Raw genomic sequence first — 19,666 nt, forward strand, 5'->3', positions numbered from 1 at the left:
ATAGAATGGGAGTGGCATGCTCTAAGCATTGAGCCCCTTTGAGCATCTGGGCAGCTGAATGTTGCACTAACTGAAGCTGCTGAACCATCTTCAGAGGCAATCCCACATAAAGCGCATTACAGTAGCTCTGCTGTGATGTGAGCAGGACCTGGGTAACTGAGGCTTGGTCCATCAGCCCAAGATAGAGTTGCAGCTGATGTATCAGCCTCGGCTGATACAAGGCACTCCTAGCTACCTCTGCCACCTGCACTTTGACAGAGAGCAACAAATCAAGGAGAACCCCCAAGCTGGGCTTCGGTCCTTCACTTCTTACTTCCCTCCACTGTGAATAACTATGCTTATTCCTACCCTCTGCTTCCTTCTGTTCACTAAGTTGCCAATCAGTAATAAGCACCATTTCCAATCTGTAGTAACCCCCATCCTGTTATCTTATGACTTCTAAGTTTACTCAGGAGTTTTGATGAGGGACTTTTTGTCCAAAAGCTTTTTGAAAATCTAAGTATACAGTGCCTATCAGATTACCCTCAGCGACATGTTGATACTTCCATGGAATCCTACAAGGTTAGTGGGGTAGGACCCCTTTGCAGAGGCCATGCAGCTTCTTCCTCAGCAAGGCTTGTTCTTCTATGTGTTCATTCATTCTTGCTTTAATAACGCTTTCCACCAGTTTACCTGGGACAGAAGTAAGCTGCAATTTCCGGGTTCTCCCCGTCACCCCCACCCCATCCCAGTCTTGTTTTAATCATCTGGCAAGTTGCTTAGAGAATCAGCTATTTCATAATTGAGCTCCTTAAGAATTCTGGGATGTCTGCCATCCAGACTTAGTTGTTAATGTTTAATTTGGCCATTAGTGTTAGAACCTCACCTTCCCTCACCTCTATTTGACTTAGTTCTTCAGCTGCCCTCTCTGAATGGAGATGTGCTTATTGTTCCTGGTTTGGAAAGACAGAGAGGTAGGAATTTCTCCGCCCCTTGGCACAGACTGCATATCGCCCCGGAGTGTTGCTCTTGCAGGGTGATGCGTGCAGTTCCAGGGGGAACTCATTGCTCTCTGCCAGCTCCTTGGAGCAGCACGCCTCACCCGCTTGTGGAGTGTTACAAGGAGGCCTCTCCCTTTGAGTTGGATGCGCCCCCTTTGCTGAGACCCCTACAGTGATCAGGGGGCAGAGGCAACTGCAGGTGGCCTTTGTGCTTAGAGCACAGTCCCAGAGCTGTGACCCAGGACACATCCTGGGGCTCTGCCCTGGAACCTGAGTGCGGACGGTGCTTCCATTCCGCAGTGACAGAGGGGAATCTAAAGCTTGCCGCCTGGTCTTCGTGTAATTTGGTTTCTGTGCTGGCCTGGAACAAGCAGGAGCTCACCTTCCGTGCTGCTCCAGATTACCCGCAAAGCTAACAGTCTTGTTTCAGAAGCCAGCATTAGGCCCCAGGGCTCAATCTGAAGCAAGGATTTGCCCTTGAGGGACTCACTTGGAATATATGGATAACGGATAAAGGGGGGGGGTGCCTTTGAGCATGTGGTGAGTGCCTTCTGCCAGGTTGTCAGGGCAGCCGACCCATGGGCAGTTTGCCAGTTGGACAGGTGTGGCTGCAAGATGCCGTGCGACCTTCAGTTGGCAAGAGTCGAGCCCCGGCACCTTCTGCAAGAGGCCGGGGGCACCCTCCTTGGGTCGCTTGCTGCTTGCCAGCCTTGTGCAGCAGAAACCAGGAGGACAGGGAGGGCTCCTTGGCTTTCAGGCAAGCCTGAACCTTGGAACCGCCACCTCTTCCACAACTGCAGGGGAATGGGTCTGGCAGATTTGCCTTGCCTTTCTGTGCCAGCTAGCTAGGCTGAAAGGTGCAGGACATCTTGGCCTCCCCACTGAGCCTCTAGTGCTGGGAAGAGGGCCCACAGCTGGCCGGGAGGGGATGGGCGTGACCCCATGCAAAGTGGAGCCCCAGCACCTCTTGTCGTGCGAAGGAGCTGGCCCCTGAAGCAAACGGCTGCTCTGCGACAGCGAGCGCCTTTCTGAGAGTCCTGCTCCCGCGTTCCGGAGACAGATGTCACTCCAGCAGACGCCCTCTTCCCTTTATTTCCCCATCCCTTTTTGCCTCCCCTCTGCTCTGTGTTTCCCCCTCTCCTTTCTCTTTACATCTCTGAAAACGTCCCCCTTTCCCTCTCCCTGCTGCCGCTGGCACTGCTGTGTGCGCTCCCCCACCCGGCACGGGCTGGTCTCTTCCACTGTTCCTGCCCCCTCCCCTGTTTCTCTGACACTTCTGCGGGAGGCGGGCTGGACTTAATTTTCTGGCCTGGGCTTGAAATATTGGTGTTGTCCTGTGTTTTTGTTCATCTCAGTGCGCTTAATAATGGAGTTAATTCTGAAGCTGTATTCGCTTGTGTTTAAAATCAACAGACAATAGAACTGTATTAACTTTTTAAATCCCAGTTGCATGATGGGAGTGAGTTCGCATGGGCACTGCATTGTTTAACAAACTCTGTCTTTCTTTCCCTCCCTTCCTCCCCACCCCCACACTTCCTATCCTTGACTCTTTTCATTCCCCCACTCCCACCCCATGTGCCTCGTCATTCCCATGTGCATCTCCCATGGCATCTTCCTCCTCTTCCTCCACTTTGTTTTCTCTCCCTCCCTCCTTCCTTGCTCCTGATGTATCCCCCCCACTCCCCCGTTGGCATCCACACCCGTGCCCCGATTGCCTTCCGCCCTATGATGAAACGAGGCAGTTCTGACGCTGTCTGCTCCCCCCATAGTGCCAGGCTTCTGTTGTACAGTTGGGGTGGACTGGAAATCTCTCACCACCCCGGCATGCCTCCCCCTCACCACGGATTACTTCCCGGATCGCCAGAGCCTGCAGAATGACTACACCGAGGGTTGCTATGATCTGCTTCCCGAAGCTGATCTGGACAGGTGTGTACCTCTCTCCAGTGTGCCTGTGTGTGGGCAGCCCTGCAGTTGAGACTAGAGCTGTTACTAGCTGCCAGTTGGTCTGGGTCTGGCCCCCAGCAGGTGGTCAGATGGCCAGTGCTTGGAGCAGAGGGGGTGGCAGGCTGGCAGGCAGGCAAGCTCCCTTCCTGCAGTGTCCTGGTGGTGCTAGGACTATTCAGGGGTCCAGATGTGGTCTGCAGGGCCTAGGACAGGCCCAGTGGCACCTAACAGCAGCCCACAAAGCAAAGAAGGTCACCTCCCACAGCACCTCCCAGCCATCCTCAGAGGCAGAGCTGGGTGTTCCCTGCCCTTTTAAAATTGCCCTCCAATTAAAAATTACCATCAAGAAAAGCTGACTTCTACAACGCACATACATGATGCGCATTTAATTGCACAGAGTATTTACCTCTGGGTGATGTTGTCATCACAACAGCCCTATGAGGTAGTGAGGCTGGGGGCTGGCCCACAGTCACTCAGTGAGTGTCATTGTTGAGAGGGGATTTGAATCTTGATCTCCCAGGCCCAAGCCGCCTTCAGCATGCTGGTATACCTCCTTACGCCGCTTCTTTTAAAAGAAGGGCTTGATTCTCAGGGTGCTGAGAACCACATGCTCAGAACCACATTTTGCCCTTGCACAGCATAAGACAGTGCTGTTTCACACTAGGGATGTCAGACAAATCTGTCTGGGGGGTGGAGCTCACTGAGCTTTCATCAGCTCGGCCCCCTGGACTTCGGCTCACTTCCCTGCAAGTTGGCCTGATTTGATCTGCATCATGTTGGGCCAGCTTGTGGATTTTCCAGTTTGGTTTTTTCCCCCGTAAATAGAAACCTGCACAAATTCCAGCTGTTTTGTGCTTAATTTGCACAAATTAAGTAAATTACTCCTGGAATTTGCACAAATTACACCAATTGTCACCAGAATTTACGCAAGTTTCTATTTATGGGGGAAAAACAAAAATGTTCCTAGATTTCAGGAAAAATCCATGGCTCGGCTCGCAAATGCAAGCCGGGTGGGCAGCAGGAATCCCATCAGGCCCAAAAAGGGCCGGATTCGCAAGCGACAGACATCCCTAATTTACACCCAGCCCAGCTAAGGCCTAAGGAGCCAAGTGGTCTCTCAGTTTCTCATGGAGTTGGTTGTGAGTCTCTCAGAAGGGAGGCATCTCCAGCGTTTTCTTCCCATCAGTACTGGCTTGCCATGTCAAGTGCCATGTACAATAATTCCAAAATTTCCAAAATATATATCACCATAATGCCTTTAGGGTGCAATCCTATGCATGTCTAGACAGGGAAAAGTCCTACAACTCCCAACATGCTCCAGCCAGCATGTCCTGCGCTGGCTGGGGCATGCTGGGAGTTGTAGGACTTTTTTCTGTCTAGACATGCATAGGATTGCACCCTTATCACGCCAGCTCAAGGGTCACAAGAACTCTTCATCAGTTCAGAGGATAAAAGCAAAAGGGGTGTGCATGCGCACATGCGCACAGGGGGGTGGGATGTTGGCGCTATATAAATGCCAACGTTGTGCATGGCCCTTTGCAAAGTAACATCAGCAACAACAAAAGCCCCAAGGAGCTTACAGTGTTGATGTTGACAGAGGGTGGGGAGGGGGACATAGAGAGGCGAGAGTAGCTGCTGGGGATGTCTCTGTGCAGGCTTAGCTTTGAGAGGGAACTGAGGAGGGATTGGGAGGGAGGGAGGGAGGAGGGAAGGAAGGAAGGAAGGAAGGAAGGAAGGAAGGAAGGAAGGAACTAGCTTCACATGGATGTTCTGGGAGGGAATTCCAGCATAAGGAGAGTGTGAGAGAGTGGAACAGGCAGAGTCTTAAGGGAACAGGAGCCTTTGGGCAGCTAAGAACAGGGGAGTGGAAGGAGCAAAGGTCCATGTGCCAGGAGCCAAATCAGAGCGGGGAACCACTGGAATAAGGGATGTGGTGGCTGGGCCTTTTTCAAGACACTCGGGTCCAGGGCTGCCATCACTGGTGGGCATGATAGGGCATCTGCCGTGGGCCCTGACCCCAGCAGGGGCCCAGTGACAAGGCCTCCCCGGAGTTGCTGCTTCTCTTCGCCTTCACGGCCTGCTTGTTCACCTGTCTCTCGCTCTGGCCCAGATGGTGGTGGTGATGAGGAGGAGGAGCAGGAGATGCCACGGCCTACTTGCTCACTGGCAGGCAGTGATGACAAAGCAGATGAGAACCAGTAGCAGCTGGTGACCATGGTGGTGAGACGATAGACTCACCGAGGAGGGGGCCCATTGAGGGTGTTTTCCCAAAGGCCCCCCCAAAACCTGGAGCTGGCCCTGCTGGGGGCAGTGTTTAGAAGAGCACACCAGCCATCAGGTTGCACGGCACTCTTCTTCGGGCTGCCAGAGACCACCCTAGAGTGTCATGCTAGAGCAGGGCTAGGCATCCAAGCCTGAGTGCAGGCCCTTGCCAGACGTCTGCCGCATGGCATCGCAGGAGTGCTAGACCAGGTCCTTGATAGTTGGGCCGTGGACTCCAGGCTTCTCCTGCCCGGACGGACGTCTTTGCACCTCTATGGGGGGGCGGAGTGAGCCGAAGGTGCGTGCGTGCGGTGGCTTTGCAGCCTCTTGTCTGCAGTGACCTCCTTTCCCTTCTCAGGAGGGACGAGGAAGGCGTGCAGATGACGGCCCAGCAGGTGTTTGAGGAGTTCATCTGCCAGCGCCTCATGCAGGGCTATCAGCTCATCGTGCAGAGCAAGCCGCAGAAGCCAGCCGCAGCCATCCAGCCCCCACTCAGCAGCAGCCCCCTGTACAGCCGAGGTGAGCCGCCAGGACCCTCTCTCTGCCGCGCCACATATCCAGGAAGGGGAGCTGGTGCCACCTCTCCCACCCCCTTTTGTGACTGCTTTTAGAAGCATCTTGCTAGTGTTGCCTTTGCTGATTACATTATGTGGCTTTATGGCAATGCTGTATGCTGCTCTGGATGCTTTAGTATAACAAATTGTTATTTTGCATCTGGGGCTGGATCTACACATCCAGGACGGTGGTTAGCATGCTGGGGAGGTATGATGGGCTGTGTCACTTCAGGTTCTGAAGGATGCGCCTCTAGGGTAAAAAAGCTCCATGTAAAGTAGGAAACTAGGACAGCAGGGAGAGAATCTGTGCTGGAATCTTTATCCTTGATGTGCTAGATTTCTTCTTGCAGGCAGTAGTTCTTTTTTGTTTTGTTTGTTTTTAACATGGACAGCACAAAATTGATATCCCACAACTGCAGTCTGAAGTACTGCAGTCCATCCTGCCTCTTCGCTCTGCTGCATGTGTAGGCCAGCCCCCCTCCCCTCCCCTCCCCTTTTGGTGCCTGGCCCTGTCTGCTGTCACATCCAGGTGATGGCTAGGAGATCTAGGTGGAGCCCTGTGCCACCACCATGCTCTTGGGAGGCTCCCGTTTATTCGTGCAGGAGAATGTCTTCATGGATTATGCCGCCCCCCGTGGATCAGACCTGTCTGCTACTTGTGGCAGCCACCGTCCTTTGCTTTAAGACACTGAGTGGAAATTAAGGATCTTGCCAGCAACTTTACAGAAGATGCTTGGAGGGCAATTCAAATCCAGGCCCTTCTCAGCACTTGGCTGTGGTTTGGAAATGCAGGAGGGCTTTCTTGGGCAAGCATTGTAGATGTGCTGTGTGTGTGTCCTGTCACTAGGTCTTGTGTCACGAAATCGACCTGAGGAGGAAGATCAGTACTGGCTGAGCATGGGCCGGACCTTCCATAAAGTGGTTTTGAAGGACAAAATCATTACTGTCACTCGGTATTTGCCCAAGTGAGTATCTCTTCCAAGCACTATGTGGACCGATTGCTTTCCAGGCACTTGTGGACTGCTCCTCCTTCCTGTGGGGCTTTATATTCCACTAGCAGGTAGACCTGGCTTCACACAGTTTGGGAAGAGCCCTTAGTTTGATACAGCAAAGCCTTACACACCTGTCAGAGTTGGAGACATTGTGCCTGCCCCGTTGGAGTGAAGCTATGCCCACTGGAACCCCTAGGCATGGCCTCTGCCATGGAGTTACCTGTGTGTTGTATTTATATGACTTTTCAGCCAATTTCAGTTTTTGTTTACTAACTGCTATTAATGTTATAGTACTTTTTGTATGGTTAAAAGTTGCTCGCTGCAGTGTAGAATCGTCATGCCAAGTTTGGTTGAAATCGATCAAATGGTATTGAAGCTGTAAATTTTTAAAAGTTTTGATTGGCCACCATTTTGTTTCAAGATGGCAGACACAATTTTGTATGGTGAAAATCTGCTTGCTGCACTGCTGAATCATGATGCAAAGTTTGGTTGAAACTGATCAAATGGTATTAAAGCAGTAAAAGGGTAAAAATTTTGATTTGCCGCCATTTTGTTTCAAGATGGTGGACAAAATTTACACTATGCCTAAAACCATCCCAGACAGAGATAGAACAAATCCTAAACGTTTCATTGCAATCAGATGTATGGATGCCCCGCATACATGCATGCTTGTGCACTTATATGGGCCCTATATGGACTAGCCACCTCTCTTTGTTTTTTAAGCCTGTGGTTCTGAGTCGTAGAGGCTTGCTGTGATTTTTTTTTTTTAGGTATCCATATGAATCTGCCCAGATCAACTACACCTACAGTCTGTGCCCATCCCACTCTGACTTGGAGTTTTTCTCTTGCTGGGTAGAGTTCTCCCATGAGAGATTAGAGGAATATAAGTGGAATTACCTGGACCAGTATATCTGCTCTGCGGGTTCAGAAGATTTCAGGTAAGCTGACAGTCCCGGCTTTCTCTTCTTGTCCTGTGACCAGGCACTTTCCCACATTTACCTGTAGGGGCTCCAGGTCTTACCTGGAAATGTTCAAAGAGCTCGTAGCTCTTTGAAAGGCCATATCTGCAAATGGACCAAGAGGCATTTCAACCAATCCTGCTGGATATCCTGGTAAGGGGTGGGCCGAGGGAGTGGCCTGGGTGTCGCTTAATCACCTAGAGATTGCATCTGCTATATTAAAAAAATTGGGATAGCTAAAGTAAGAAATGGTTTCCCAGCTTATCTTTAGCAGTATCCACTGAATTATGAAGAGAATTCAGAACCATGAAAAATCACTTTTGTTAACAATGCACATTACCAGTTAAGCCAAGGAGAATGATTTCTTTTCAAGATTCAACACAAAAAGATTTCAGAGATTTGCATTCTATTTTTGGAGGGCGTAAGCGCAGTCCAAACCAGAACAGCCAAAGGAGCATCATACTACTTCCAGATGTGTCACTTTGCTTGGTCACAGTCAGATGTTAAGTTCTAGGCCATCAGAGAATTAACCCCCTTTGAATGTTTTCTTAAACTCACGCCTGTTTGTTCAAAGGGTCTGCTTTCCCACATGTATCATTATCATCTGCTCCTCAGCTGGAGCAGTGTGATTGTCACGCATGAAGGGAGGGACCACAGTCCAGTTGTGGGGGCCCTGCTTCCCAGCATGCAGCAGATCCCAGCTTTGCTACCTGGAGGCATTGCCAGGGAGCAAGTGATAGGAAAGGCCCTTCTCTGCTCCTGACCCTGGAGAGCGACTGCCAGTCGGGGTAGGCAGTGCTGGGGTAGGTGGGCAGATAGCTCCACCTGGTGGAAGATGGCTTCCTCTGCTTCTGTGTATATTAAGGCATGGGAGGGGGGCAATTAGAAGAGGATCTGTGGAAGTTCATGTGGACTGATGCTTTTTGGCCAGCTATCAGCACAATGATGTGTGAAATGCAACGTAGATTGATTGGCTGTTTGTATATAGCCTCCATTAGTTTGCTCAGAATGAGCCGAACATATATTGTAGGAAAAGTGTGGGCAACTTGGAACTTTTTATTCATGTCTTGTGGGAATGTGCCATGGTGCCAAAATTCTGGGACATCTTGAATTGTGAAATAGGGAAATACCCTAAATTGGGCTTACTTCATCCTTCTAAGGCTCTTCTCTGTTGCTTACTACTAGCTGCAAAGATTGCGTGGGCAGCAAAACGGAAGCAGTTCAGACATATTGGAATTGCATAAAAAAAACTTGGGAGGTTATGATCCTAATTAAACTAACTTGTTGGAGATTTGAAAATGACACACTTTCATAATGGCTTGACGTGCTTTTTTTCTCCTATATTGATTCTTCAAAAGAATGGGATGAGCTCCCAGAGCAATATAAATGTGTTTCTTCTAGCATATTTTATTGCTAAGCAGGAAGTCATTTAAGTTATGTCTGGAACTTCATCGGTTGTTTTGCCATCATAATTGGGATAGTTTTTGTCTCTCTGTTCCCTGCAACATACTTCGCTTTTGTATAACGCCCATAAACAAATTGTTTTTGTGTTGTGTATGACTTTCCTCTTCTCTATCTTTTTGAGTACTTAAAGAAATACAACAAATTTAAAAAAGAAAGCCCACAGCCAATCCCTGCTTGACCCTGGAGCCATGGCCACCCAATGCCAGCCCTCCAACACCCATGCCTAGCTTGGGAAGGAGACCCATCAGTGATGGCTCTTCTGTGCAGGCAGAGAGTTGGGGAGAGAGCTTCTGTGCTCTCTGTGGTGCAGGCTTCTCAGCAGCCACTTACCTGTGGCGAGTAAGCATCCCCTCCAGGCAACCAGACTGGGAAGTTCCACAAGCGTTTGGTTCCTTTTCTTCTTCTAAGCTGCAAGTGACTGACACAGGTACATGTGGGCAGGAGAAAGTGCAGAGATGTGTGGACATGCTTCAAGACTGACCAACTATATTTACTGTGGGCAGCATCCCACTCTCCTGCTGTGCTAGCAGGTACGACCGCTAGTGCAGTGGGAAGCTGGCGCAACCCAGGAAACTAGCTGAACCCATCACTTCTGGAAGGGGACAAGTCAGCAGAGCTCGCAGAAGGATGCTGCGCTGACCTGTCTCATTCCGGAAGTGGTTGTTTGGGCTAATTTTCTGGATTGAGCTAGCTTCCCGTTGCACTAGTGGTTCTGACTAGTGCAACATGTTTAGCACTGTGAATTGCCAGCATTGGATATCGCCCTGAAACTGAGCTGCTTCAAAGCAGTTTGCATCAGATGAATATTTATGTGATGATTCCATGGGGGATAAAGTGCTCCACTTGATTTTTTCCCCTTTCCCTTGGCCCTCCACTTTTTTCCCCTGTGCAGCCTCATTGAGTCACTAAAATTCTGGCGGACACGTTTTCTGCTGCTGCCAGCCTGCATCAGTGCCACAAAGCGCATCATGGAGGGCGAAGTGCACTGCGACGTGTACGGGGGCAAGGCTCGCTCAGATGAGGAAGAGTGGCAGCTCCTGGATGGCTTCATCCGCTTTGTGGAGGGGCTGAACCGCATTCGCAGGCGCCACCGATCGGACCGGATGATCCGAGTGAGCCACTGCCCTGATGCAGTGTTCTGAGTTTGTGGGCATGTCCTCACCTTGCATAGGCCAAACCCAGATTTGCAACCAAGGGCAGACTTGGCAGAGAGCTGCTGCTAGTCCTGACATCCTCATGAGGGCATCTGTACAATGCATGGGTCTGTCCCATTTGTGCTTCATAGTTTTAGGCCTACAGCTTGAAAAAAGAAAACATGGGAAGAGCCACAAATTAAGAGTGTGGCACCATAAATATAACAGCAGTGAACAGCAGTACATACGGATCTCAGAAATAAAATATTATTTACAACCATGTTCAGTATGGTCCAACTGCTGAAGCTTGAGGTGGGGTTGGGGTCTTGAATAGTGTCTGGATGGAAGACTAGCTGGAGCCGTATATAAGCTGCTCTAAGCTCCTTGGAGGAAGAACAGGGGTAGGAATAAATGCTAATGCCTTGCAAAGTAAAATTGCTCTTTGTCAGGGATATAGCTGGAATATCTACCTGCAGGAAAGTGATGGATACAACTCCTTTAGAGGTTATTCCAAGGGTGTATCTACGCTATCACTCCCTCTTCCTGAGTTATCCTGGGAACTGCAGTTCTTAGGGGGGCTGAGTGCCTCTAAGAGAGAACTCAGCACCCTTAATCTATAATTCCCAGGCTCCTTTGGGAGAAGCCATTACAGTTAAACTAGTATGAAACTGATTTAAAAGGTTTGCAGTGTAGATGGGCCCAGTAAAAGTTTCTCCCATCCTCCTGATGAAAAGCCACTTAACCATTGATTGACTCTTCCCTTTTCACCTTCTGTCCTTGTTCTGTTCAGAAGGGGTCTGCAATGAAAGGCTTGCAGATGGCAGGCCCACTCTCTGCTCACTCTTTGGAACCGTCCGGCCCTCCCCCTCTTGGCAAGAAGGGGACCTCCGCGCTTTCGGCTTTGTTGGAGATGGAAGCCAGCCAAAAGTGAGTTGGAACAGCGAGCCCATCTGGGAGGCTCCGTGCAGGCACACGAGGCATGTGGTGCTGTTGTCTTTGGTGTGTGCTGTTTTTTTAACAAGGAGACTGGCTCCTCCCAGGCCAAAGCTCTCTATTTGTGGTCCTCTGTGGTCCTGGATTTTGTGGGGCCATCCTTTCGGGTGGAAGGGTATAGTGAATTACCTGTTTTTCATTTCCAGGTGTATGGCTTTGTGGCCATGTGCCCTCCATGCCATGTACAGCTGAACTTATCTATATATGATGTGGCAGGGCCCCTGGGAGGATCCCTTGAGGATTTTTGGGCGTCATGGAACACAGCGTCCAAGAGCCCCACCCTACAGTGTGCCCTACCTGCTCACCCCTCTGAGGGTTTTCAGTTCACAGTCCTCCTCCCTGCCTGCCATGTCCTCAGATGCCTGTCTGTGTCTGCACCAAGGGCATGATGTTCCCTCTCACTTGACGGTGGCCGAGAGATTGGGAGCAGTCCATGGGCGCCCTTCCTCATGCCCTCCTTCCCCTTGTCAGCACGAACCACGCTGTACATTACACCTGCCCCAAGCCCACAGCAGTTTGTTTTCAGCCTGGGACCGAAGCCGTTTTGCAAGCCTTGTTGAAAGCTAGGCATGGTCAGAGTTAACATTGACATGGACATACTGCTACACTATGAAGAGGAAGGGAGGGCTAAAGGAGTGGGGAGGGAGCATGGCATCCCACAGCAGCCACAATTAAGGGATTGGGAATGCTGTGTCTGTACTGCATTGAAGTGACTCCCTGGCATTCAGTGCCATTCTCAGGGGCATGGAAGTATCCTTGCTGTGCCCTGGCAATCCAGCAGAGGCACCAGCGCCAAGTCCAGTAAGATTTGGGCTCCCTCCGCTGGCTCCTTTCTATGTCCTTAAGCTCTGGTCTGCGCAGCTGTGTTTAGACCTGCCATGACCAGCATGGGGCGGCACTGAGGCTAGGGGTTTTGTTTCGGCTGAATGCAGAGAGAGCAAGAGCGAGAGACCTTTCTGGGCCTCTCGTTCCTCTGTGATGGATTTGTCCTTGCCTAGGGATTTTGCGGAATGGGGTTTCTGTATTTAGCTAGATCATGGATCAGCAGGTAATGTATCCTATGTCATTTCCCAAGAACGATGTGTCACCACAGAAATTATGGGTTTACAAAATTCCTGGTTTTAACCCAAAGTTTTTAGATCAAAGACTCTAAGATTAGGCATGTCTTTTTATCTTTTACTTCAAAATCTTAAGCAGTTTTTACATGATTGAGATTTGATATAAAAGCATTGAACATATGAAACACAAAGTGGTTGGGAGCAAAACACATCTCAAACAGCTGTCTACCTAATTACATTTCTGAGCTGGTGGCATAAAGGAGCAGAGCAGTCAGTGAGGACCGGTGCCACTGACAGATGTTGTGTCCTGAAGTTCTTGTGTTTTGCTTCTCATACTTACAGGATTTCTAAGGAACTGCTTATGTATGTTTCACCACAAATGGAATTTTCTCATAACAATGTTATTGTTATTTTTCCCCAAGTTCCTTGCTATGATTTTGGAAGTAATATATTTCCTCTGTATCCCTGTCAGTTTTGCCGAGACACATTTTTTTAAATTCCCGAAACAGGATACCATCTAGTTTTCTTTTGTAGGTATTGGACTATTTTTATCCTGTTTTTCAGCTCTATTTACTTTTCAAATATATTATGTCATCTTTACTTATTTACATCATAAACTAAACAATGCTACACTTAAACAGTTATCTTTTCTTCTTATTTAATGCACACGTTGCTTTTTCCTGAGTTTTAGATGGGAAACTTTGTTTATCCCATTGCAGGCTCAGAGTTTGGTGGAAAGTTACAGCATGTCAGCACAAAGCCTTCTGTTAGAATGGCTTGCTAGAATCAGGCTGATTCAAAGTTAATATAGGAATATATTTTAATATATCATTTGTTTTTTAATGAAAGTTATAAACTTCTAAGAAAAGTAAGCTTATGAGAAAGGTGAGGAAGACCACATACCCATTTATTCAGGATGCATAGTTGCAAGGTAGCCTATTACACGGATTGGAGCAGGAGCCTTGCACAGACACCTGAAGCAACTATTTGCTGCATCTCGCTTTCTAGGACCCTGGGTGAGGTGCAGGCAGCAGCGCTTGCTGGGAAGAGCTCTGTCCAGTCAGCAGAGAGCAGCAGCGTTGCCATGACGCCCACCTACGTGGACAGTCCACGCAAGGTAAAGACCTTCTGGGTTCTCTTTCAAAGAGGTAGGGTGAGAGTCTTAAGTGCAACAGCACGCTTCTGCATGTGGCTCAGTGCACGTAGCTCGCAGCTCGCATGGAGCATCAATGAACTATCACACATGAATTCTGACCTCATCTGTGTCCCACCTGGCACACGAGTCAATTGTGTTTGTAAGGGGAGGTCTGAGGATCAGGCCTGCAGTCTGGAAAAATGAGAATACTGACCAGGAGGGCTTGGATACTGCTGTGTGTGTGTGTGTGTGGACTTTGGCTCAGGCTTCTTCACAAGTTAACCAAATGTTATCCTTTGGGGGAGGGGGATTTCTTTTGGGACAGCTGGGATGGTGCGCTCTTTAATGGTGAGAAGGAGGAGAGTGAAATAGGGAGCCTGTTGGTAATGGCCTGAGCCTTTAGAAATGCTTGACGACGTGCTGAATGGCCTTTGTGTTGGTGGCCTGTTGGGACCTTACAGGCCTGTGACATCCCTGCTTTGAGTGATTGGATGATTAACCAGATCAGCCTTTTAGGCTAGGGCATCCAGTATTTTACGCTGATATGGACATGTAGTCACAATACCTTTATGCCTTTAATTATAATATAACACTTTAGAGTTTTCAAAGTGCTTCACATACGTTCTCTCAGTAACCCTGTAACGTAGGTCAGTATTATTACTGTGGTACTCCAGATATGGGCCGAGGCGAAAAGGAACATATCTTCCCTAAGGGTAACTTGTGGGATGATGACAGAAGTGAGATTTGAACTGGAGACCATCATGGCCACCAATCGGGATGGCTTTAAAAGGGGATTAGACAAACTCTTGGAGGACCAGGCAATCAGCGCCTGCTAGTCAGGACGTTACCTGACTAGCATCGCATCTCACTTGTGGGCTTCCCACAGGCAGCTGGCTGGCCACTGTGGGGACAGAATGCTGGACTAGAGAGGCCTTTGGGCTGATCCAGCACGGCACTTAGGCTCTTATGTCATCACAACACATGGGCTTCGCCACTGTTCTAAGAGTCAGCTGGTGCTGTGGCTGCTTAGATATTAGATGTGTGGAAGTGAAGGCCCCCATTGATGCCAAGTGAAAACCTAGGAAAGCTCTGACACCCAGTGAAAAGATTGTGGGGCAAGAGACATGTGTGCAATGGCAGATTTCTGGGCTTGGACTCAAGGCTTCAGATCTCAGCGCTGACACGGGCTGGCTTGGGAGCTGTTCCTCATCTTCTCCCCATCTGTAAAATGGACATGAGAGTGACCTGCCTCAGGCAGGGCGGTTGTGAAGGTAAACAAGGCCTACAGAGGCACACGGCATAGCAAAAGGGCCATAGATCTGCATGAAGGAAGGGGTCTCTCTTATGGTGCCTACTTTAACATCTTGGCAACAGTGCCGTAGAGCAGAGCGCTCTCCTGCAGCAGCCCTCGCAGCTGCTGACTGCTGCTGAATGGCTGAGGCACTCACAGGGAAAAAGAGCTTACTGTTTGGGTGTTCTGCAGGCCTTTCTATTGCTGTGCGGCCTTTCTAGCTCCCGACATTAAGAGCTCCTCTTTGTTATCCTGGGGTGTGCCTTGTCGGCTGTGATTCTGTGGGAGCACAGAAAAAGTGCAGAGCATGGGAGTGCGCACAGAAAGTGGTTTCCTGAAAAACTCAGCCTTTTTTTTTAAGGGAACATGTTTCTGGCCTTCATGACTGTGGAGATCAGCTTGAAAACATGTGAGAGGTTTCTGCTGAAAACTCAAGACACCAGAGGGGGTGGCTCAGTAAGATTTTCCATGGCTGTGGGAAGCATCTGTGCCCTCCTCCCCCCCCCCCGAATAAATCTGATTAAAAGGTGCATGCTTGCATCATGTTGCAGGATTCCACTTTCCTTGGGTTGCCAGGGGGCAGATTGAGGACTTATTTTTTTAGTGGGACTTGGCAGCCCTGTCCCTGCTCCAAACTGCTCACTCTTGCACCCTGTGGGGCTCCCTGAGCGAAGGTGCCTGCTTCAGGTTTCCCACCCCCCCTTGCACTCCCTTCCATTGGCGGTGACAGATCTGCACAACCGTGTGTCTTTCCCCCTCTTGTTCCTGCCGCTGCCACGGCCATTTCCTGTGACGCCTTCAGGATGGGACTTTCTTTATGGGGTTTATTCGGAGCCCATGCACAGCATGTCTTCCATGTGCAGCTCAGTTTGTGCCATCCTGCTATCCCTGGCGGCACCACAACATGCATTTGGGGATCCCTACATGGGAAGGCTGACTCTCTGTGACTGGAGGGCTGCGGGGGGGGGGGGGCGGGGGGAGGCTGCACCTCCGGGGATCTGCCTTGCCCATAAGCGCAGCTGGCCGCCTTCCATGCAGAGGCTTTGGGGCTTACGTTCTTTCCAGAAGGTTCTGTAATGTTCTTCCCCTGACTTCTCTGTTTTCATTAAAAAGAGACCCAAAAAAATCCCCAAGTCTCTCCTGCAGAAATAGGAGGACAGTCTGTGCAGGGACCCTTTTCCCCACGTGCTCCTGCCTTCAGTATTCTTCTGGCCAGTTAGTACGAAGATACTGGAGTGACTGACACTGTCTTGGCACTCTGTTAGAATTATTTAATAACTAGCCTTGATTTCACCACACTGGTACATATGTTTTGCTTGGGCACAGCGACGCCACCGTATTCTGCATTTCAAAGGAACTGTATTCCCAGTGATTGCAGAGTGCACTTCTGTGTGATCTCCCCACCCACCCCTGCTGGGCCCTGGCCCTGGCCCTGGGCCCTAGAGCACGGCTGTCAGGCCTGCCTTGCCTGTGTGATCGCCACCATACAGATGGGGGAACGGAGGGAGAGGCGTGACTCCACAGGGCTGCCTGCTGAGCCAGTGAGTTGGAGTCTTTGGTCCGCAGCTGATGCCTTCTCTGCTGGGCCTTGTCGGCTTTCCATCCCAGTCAGTTTGCTCTGACTCCTGAGGTGGGCTGGGCAGGCCTGATCCGTGCGTGGCCTGCTGGGGTTTGTTTTTCTTCTAAGAGCAAAAGATTCTGGAACTGCAAGAAGGGGATGGGGAGGGGGTTGCCATCGGAACATGCCGTGCCAGTTAACATAATTAGAGCTATTTGTTTCTGTTGGAGGAGGCGGTGTGAGATGGGGGAGGGTGGAGAAGACCCAGAATTCTTTGGATCCAGATGGAGCATCTGCTGTTCTTGGCGGCAGAAAGAGTGTTGTTTAGGTGGTGGGCGTGAAGTGCTTTGGGTGATGTGGGGAGACGTCATCAGCCAGGTCTACAGAAGATGCTTGGTTCCAGGGGGTGGGGGGTGTCAGGATGGCACAGACAGGAGCCCTACATGCGAGTCCTTCTCAGCCTGGTTCTGTTGTTGCCTTATAAAATCACGAAGAGTCAGTAAAAACAATGGTACAGATCACAGTGCTGTTTTATTTGCAAGAAGACAATGTAGGATAAACCGAGTAGCTTCACTGTGGCATGAATTGAAGTACCTTCTAACTGAAAACACACTCAACCCAAATAGTCCCACACAAATTTAGAGTTGCTGTGGAGGATTTGGAAAGTGCTTGAGATAACAAAATGTACTCACTGCTCCTGATTCCTAAAAGGAATGATAAGGACTAATGATTTCTAATCAAAATAAGTAAAGTTGACTCAGTATTGGAATTGATTGATTTGTAGGTGCTCGATCGTCTTCTAAGGGCTTGAAGGCTGTGGAGGGTATGATTGCTGTCCCGCCCCGCCGCCACATGCCTGCTGCCTCCTCCTCAGCTCCTCCCTCCCCTCCCGCCCCCATGCCCCCTCCCGGGAAGCGTGGACGGGCCGCAGCCTTTCCCAGCCTGGTGTCCCCCAGGCGTGTTGCCTGGAGGGCAGCAGTGGGGGAAAGGCTGCCCCTGCGCTGTCCTGGCACAGCAGCTGGTCTCCTGCCACACGGCGGCTTGGGGCTCACACCCCCTCCAGTAGGCCCTTCATCGTTCTTCCTGCTAGAAGTCAGGAGTCTGCCTTGGAACATCCCACAAGGAGTTCCTGCGGGAGGAAAATGCTTTGCAGGGACAAAGTTAGCCGGGCGTGTCACTCTGTGGTGCTTCCCTGCCGCCTCCGTGGGAATGGAGCATGCCTTCCGCAGGACAACAATTTGCATAGTTTTGTAATGCAGCCGTTACAAGCTGATGAACACAGCGCTTCCCACTAATTCGCAGGGGCGTGAACTAGCAGGAAGTTCTCCCGAGCAAGCCTCCATGCGACGACAGGAGCTGCCCCATATCTGTCCATCTCCCATGCCGCCACCCTCTGCAGCCCCAAAGCTGCCCTGCCTGAGGTGGCCTCCTGGTGGGATCACCTCTTTGGGGCGAGCAGGCGGGGGCTTCACAGCGAAGGAGAAAGGCCCTTCTGGACGGCAGAATCCCTCTGGGCCCTGCAGCTTGGACCTCCTGTGTCTTGGGTCCCAGGTGGAATGTTCGCCATGGGAAGGCAGTGCCCACGCTTCTCAGGGTAGTCTGACCCAGTGCCCTCCAGCTGTGTTGGACTGCAACTCCCAGCATCCCCAGCAAGCCATGCTGAGTGGGAGATACTCGGAGTTGCAGTCCAACACAGCTGGAGGTGCCAGGTGGGGAAGACTGGGGTAATCCATGGCCAGTGTTGGAAACATGCTGTCCAGGCTGCAAGGCCCACTCCGGCCCCAATCGCAGGGCATGTCCAGAGCACTACCCCAAGCCAGTTTAACCACCTGATCCTCTTAGGGGATCCTGGGAACTGTAGTCCTGTGTGAGGACTTGGGATCCATATGAGAGAATTCAGCGCACCCTCAAACAAACTGAAACGACCACTTCCAAGCATCTCTTGGTGCAAGTCTTAATGACTAAAGTATTTTGGTCTGAGAGGCAACCTGGGGCTGCTGTCAAGTGGGGTCTGCAGTGCGTTGCACACCTGGGCTGCAGGAGTCATGAGCATTTGTAGAGCATTCCTGAGCCTTGAAATAAGGGCCCAGCCCACAGGTCCCAGGCGCATGTCCATCGGGGCTTGGGTATTCCGTCGTATTCCGTGGTGGTGAATTGCTCTGTGGTGTTGGTGTCTCACCCTCCTCAAGGTCTCAATCGACCAGACCGCGCCCGCAGCCCTAGAAGGCAGCGTGGCGATCGGCATGGGCCAGGCCACGGACCGGAACAGCACGCCAGCCTTCGCCAGCTCACAGAACATGGGAGACCCAGGATCTGCGGCATCTGGCTCCGGCGAGATCAGGTGACGAGGGCAGAGCTGATGCGGGTGGGTGTGTGCCCTCCACGCCGAGGGCGCGTGTGTGCCTGCCCAGGGCCAGTGACAGATGAGCAGCTCGCTTGAAAGGGCGGGCTGGAGTCTCCAGCCTTTTGGGCGGGCTGGAGTCTCCAGCCTTTTGGCGGGCTGGAGAAGGCGCTACCTGGCGCTGCCATGCTGGAAAGGTCGTCCTTCAGATACAGAGGTCTGTAGGCTGCTCTTCTGCTTCAGGTGAGGGATGCGATAGTCCTCTGCTGCACTGGAGAGAGAGCCCTCTGCCTCCGCCCCTGCCCTCCCTGACCGGTGCCCTCCAGGCGGGTGAGGCAGCAACTTCTGCCATCCCAGCCAGCATGGCCATTGGCTGGGAATGATGGGAGTTGTGGTCCAACAAATCTGGAGGGCACCAGGTTGGGGAAGGCTGCCCTGAACGGACCATCCCTGAGTTGGCCCTTGGGCATTTTTGTGTGCTTTAAACCTTGCAGCCTGCAGCCCTGCCCCGCCGGCTCCCTGACGTCGTCATCTACTTTGATAGAGATCCTGGAAGCCATGAAACACCCCACGTAAGTACCGCTTCTCTCTCCCGAGCAGCCCAAAGAGTCTTGAAATCCCTGTCCAGGAGGCAAATAGCAAATCTGGCACCTTCAGAAGCCTTTCAAAGGCTCCGTTGGCTGAGTGTTGCTTGGCATCCAGCCATTTCTCTCCCAAGGAGGCGGCAGGGACAGCAGTCCAGATCCGTCTGTGTGCACTAGTTAGCTGGGAGCTGACAGAAGACGTCAGGGGTGGGGGAACCCGCTGCCTCCCTCTGGACTGACCTGCCCCTTTTCCTTGCTGGGCTGCAGCACTGGGATCCAGCTGCTCTCAGAACAGAAGGGCCTCTCCCCGTCCTGCTTCATCAGTGCCGAGGTGGTCCACTGGCTGGTGAACGTGGTGGAGGGGCTGCAGACCCAGGCCATGGCCATTGACGTCATGCAGGTGAGGGGGGCGGGGGCG

The 19,666-nt window shown here is 51.1% G+C and overlaps 1 protein-coding gene across 8 annotated transcripts in view; it reads left to right on the forward strand.

Annotated features, from left to right (window-relative positions):
* The window catches only part of DEPDC5 (DEP domain containing 5, GATOR1 subcomplex subunit), a 70,968-nt gene that overhangs the window by 43,516 nt on the left and 7,786 nt on the right, over positions 1-19,666 (forward strand). For 6 of the 8 annotated variants that reach the window (XM_084819898.1, XM_084819900.1, XM_084819901.1 and 3 more), the window contains 10 exons: positions 2,723-2,906; positions 5,545-5,705; positions 6,588-6,705; positions 7,503-7,670; positions 10,048-10,267; positions 11,079-11,215; positions 13,348-13,456; positions 18,513-18,664; positions 19,159-19,236; positions 19,516-19,648. In XM_084819898.1, coding sequence (XP_084676024.1) covers positions 2,723-2,906; positions 5,545-5,705; positions 6,588-6,705; positions 7,503-7,670; positions 10,048-10,267; positions 11,079-11,215; positions 13,348-13,456; positions 18,513-18,664; positions 19,159-19,236; positions 19,516-19,648 — 1,460 coding nt within the window. The remainder of the gene's footprint in view (positions 1-2,722; positions 2,907-5,544; positions 5,706-6,587; positions 6,706-7,502; positions 7,671-10,047; positions 10,268-11,078; positions 11,216-13,347; positions 13,457-18,512; positions 18,665-19,158; positions 19,237-19,515; positions 19,649-19,666) is intronic. The other 2 variants (XM_084819902.1, XM_084819903.1) reach the window with 2 other exon arrangements.

This window comes from Heloderma suspectum, chromosome 13 (genome assembly GCF_057233095.1).
Source record: "Heloderma suspectum isolate Gila_16-S chromosome 13, 16-S_ref, whole genome shotgun sequence".
Taxonomy (NCBI): Eukaryota; Metazoa; Chordata; class Lepidosauria; order Squamata; family Helodermatidae; genus Heloderma; species Heloderma suspectum.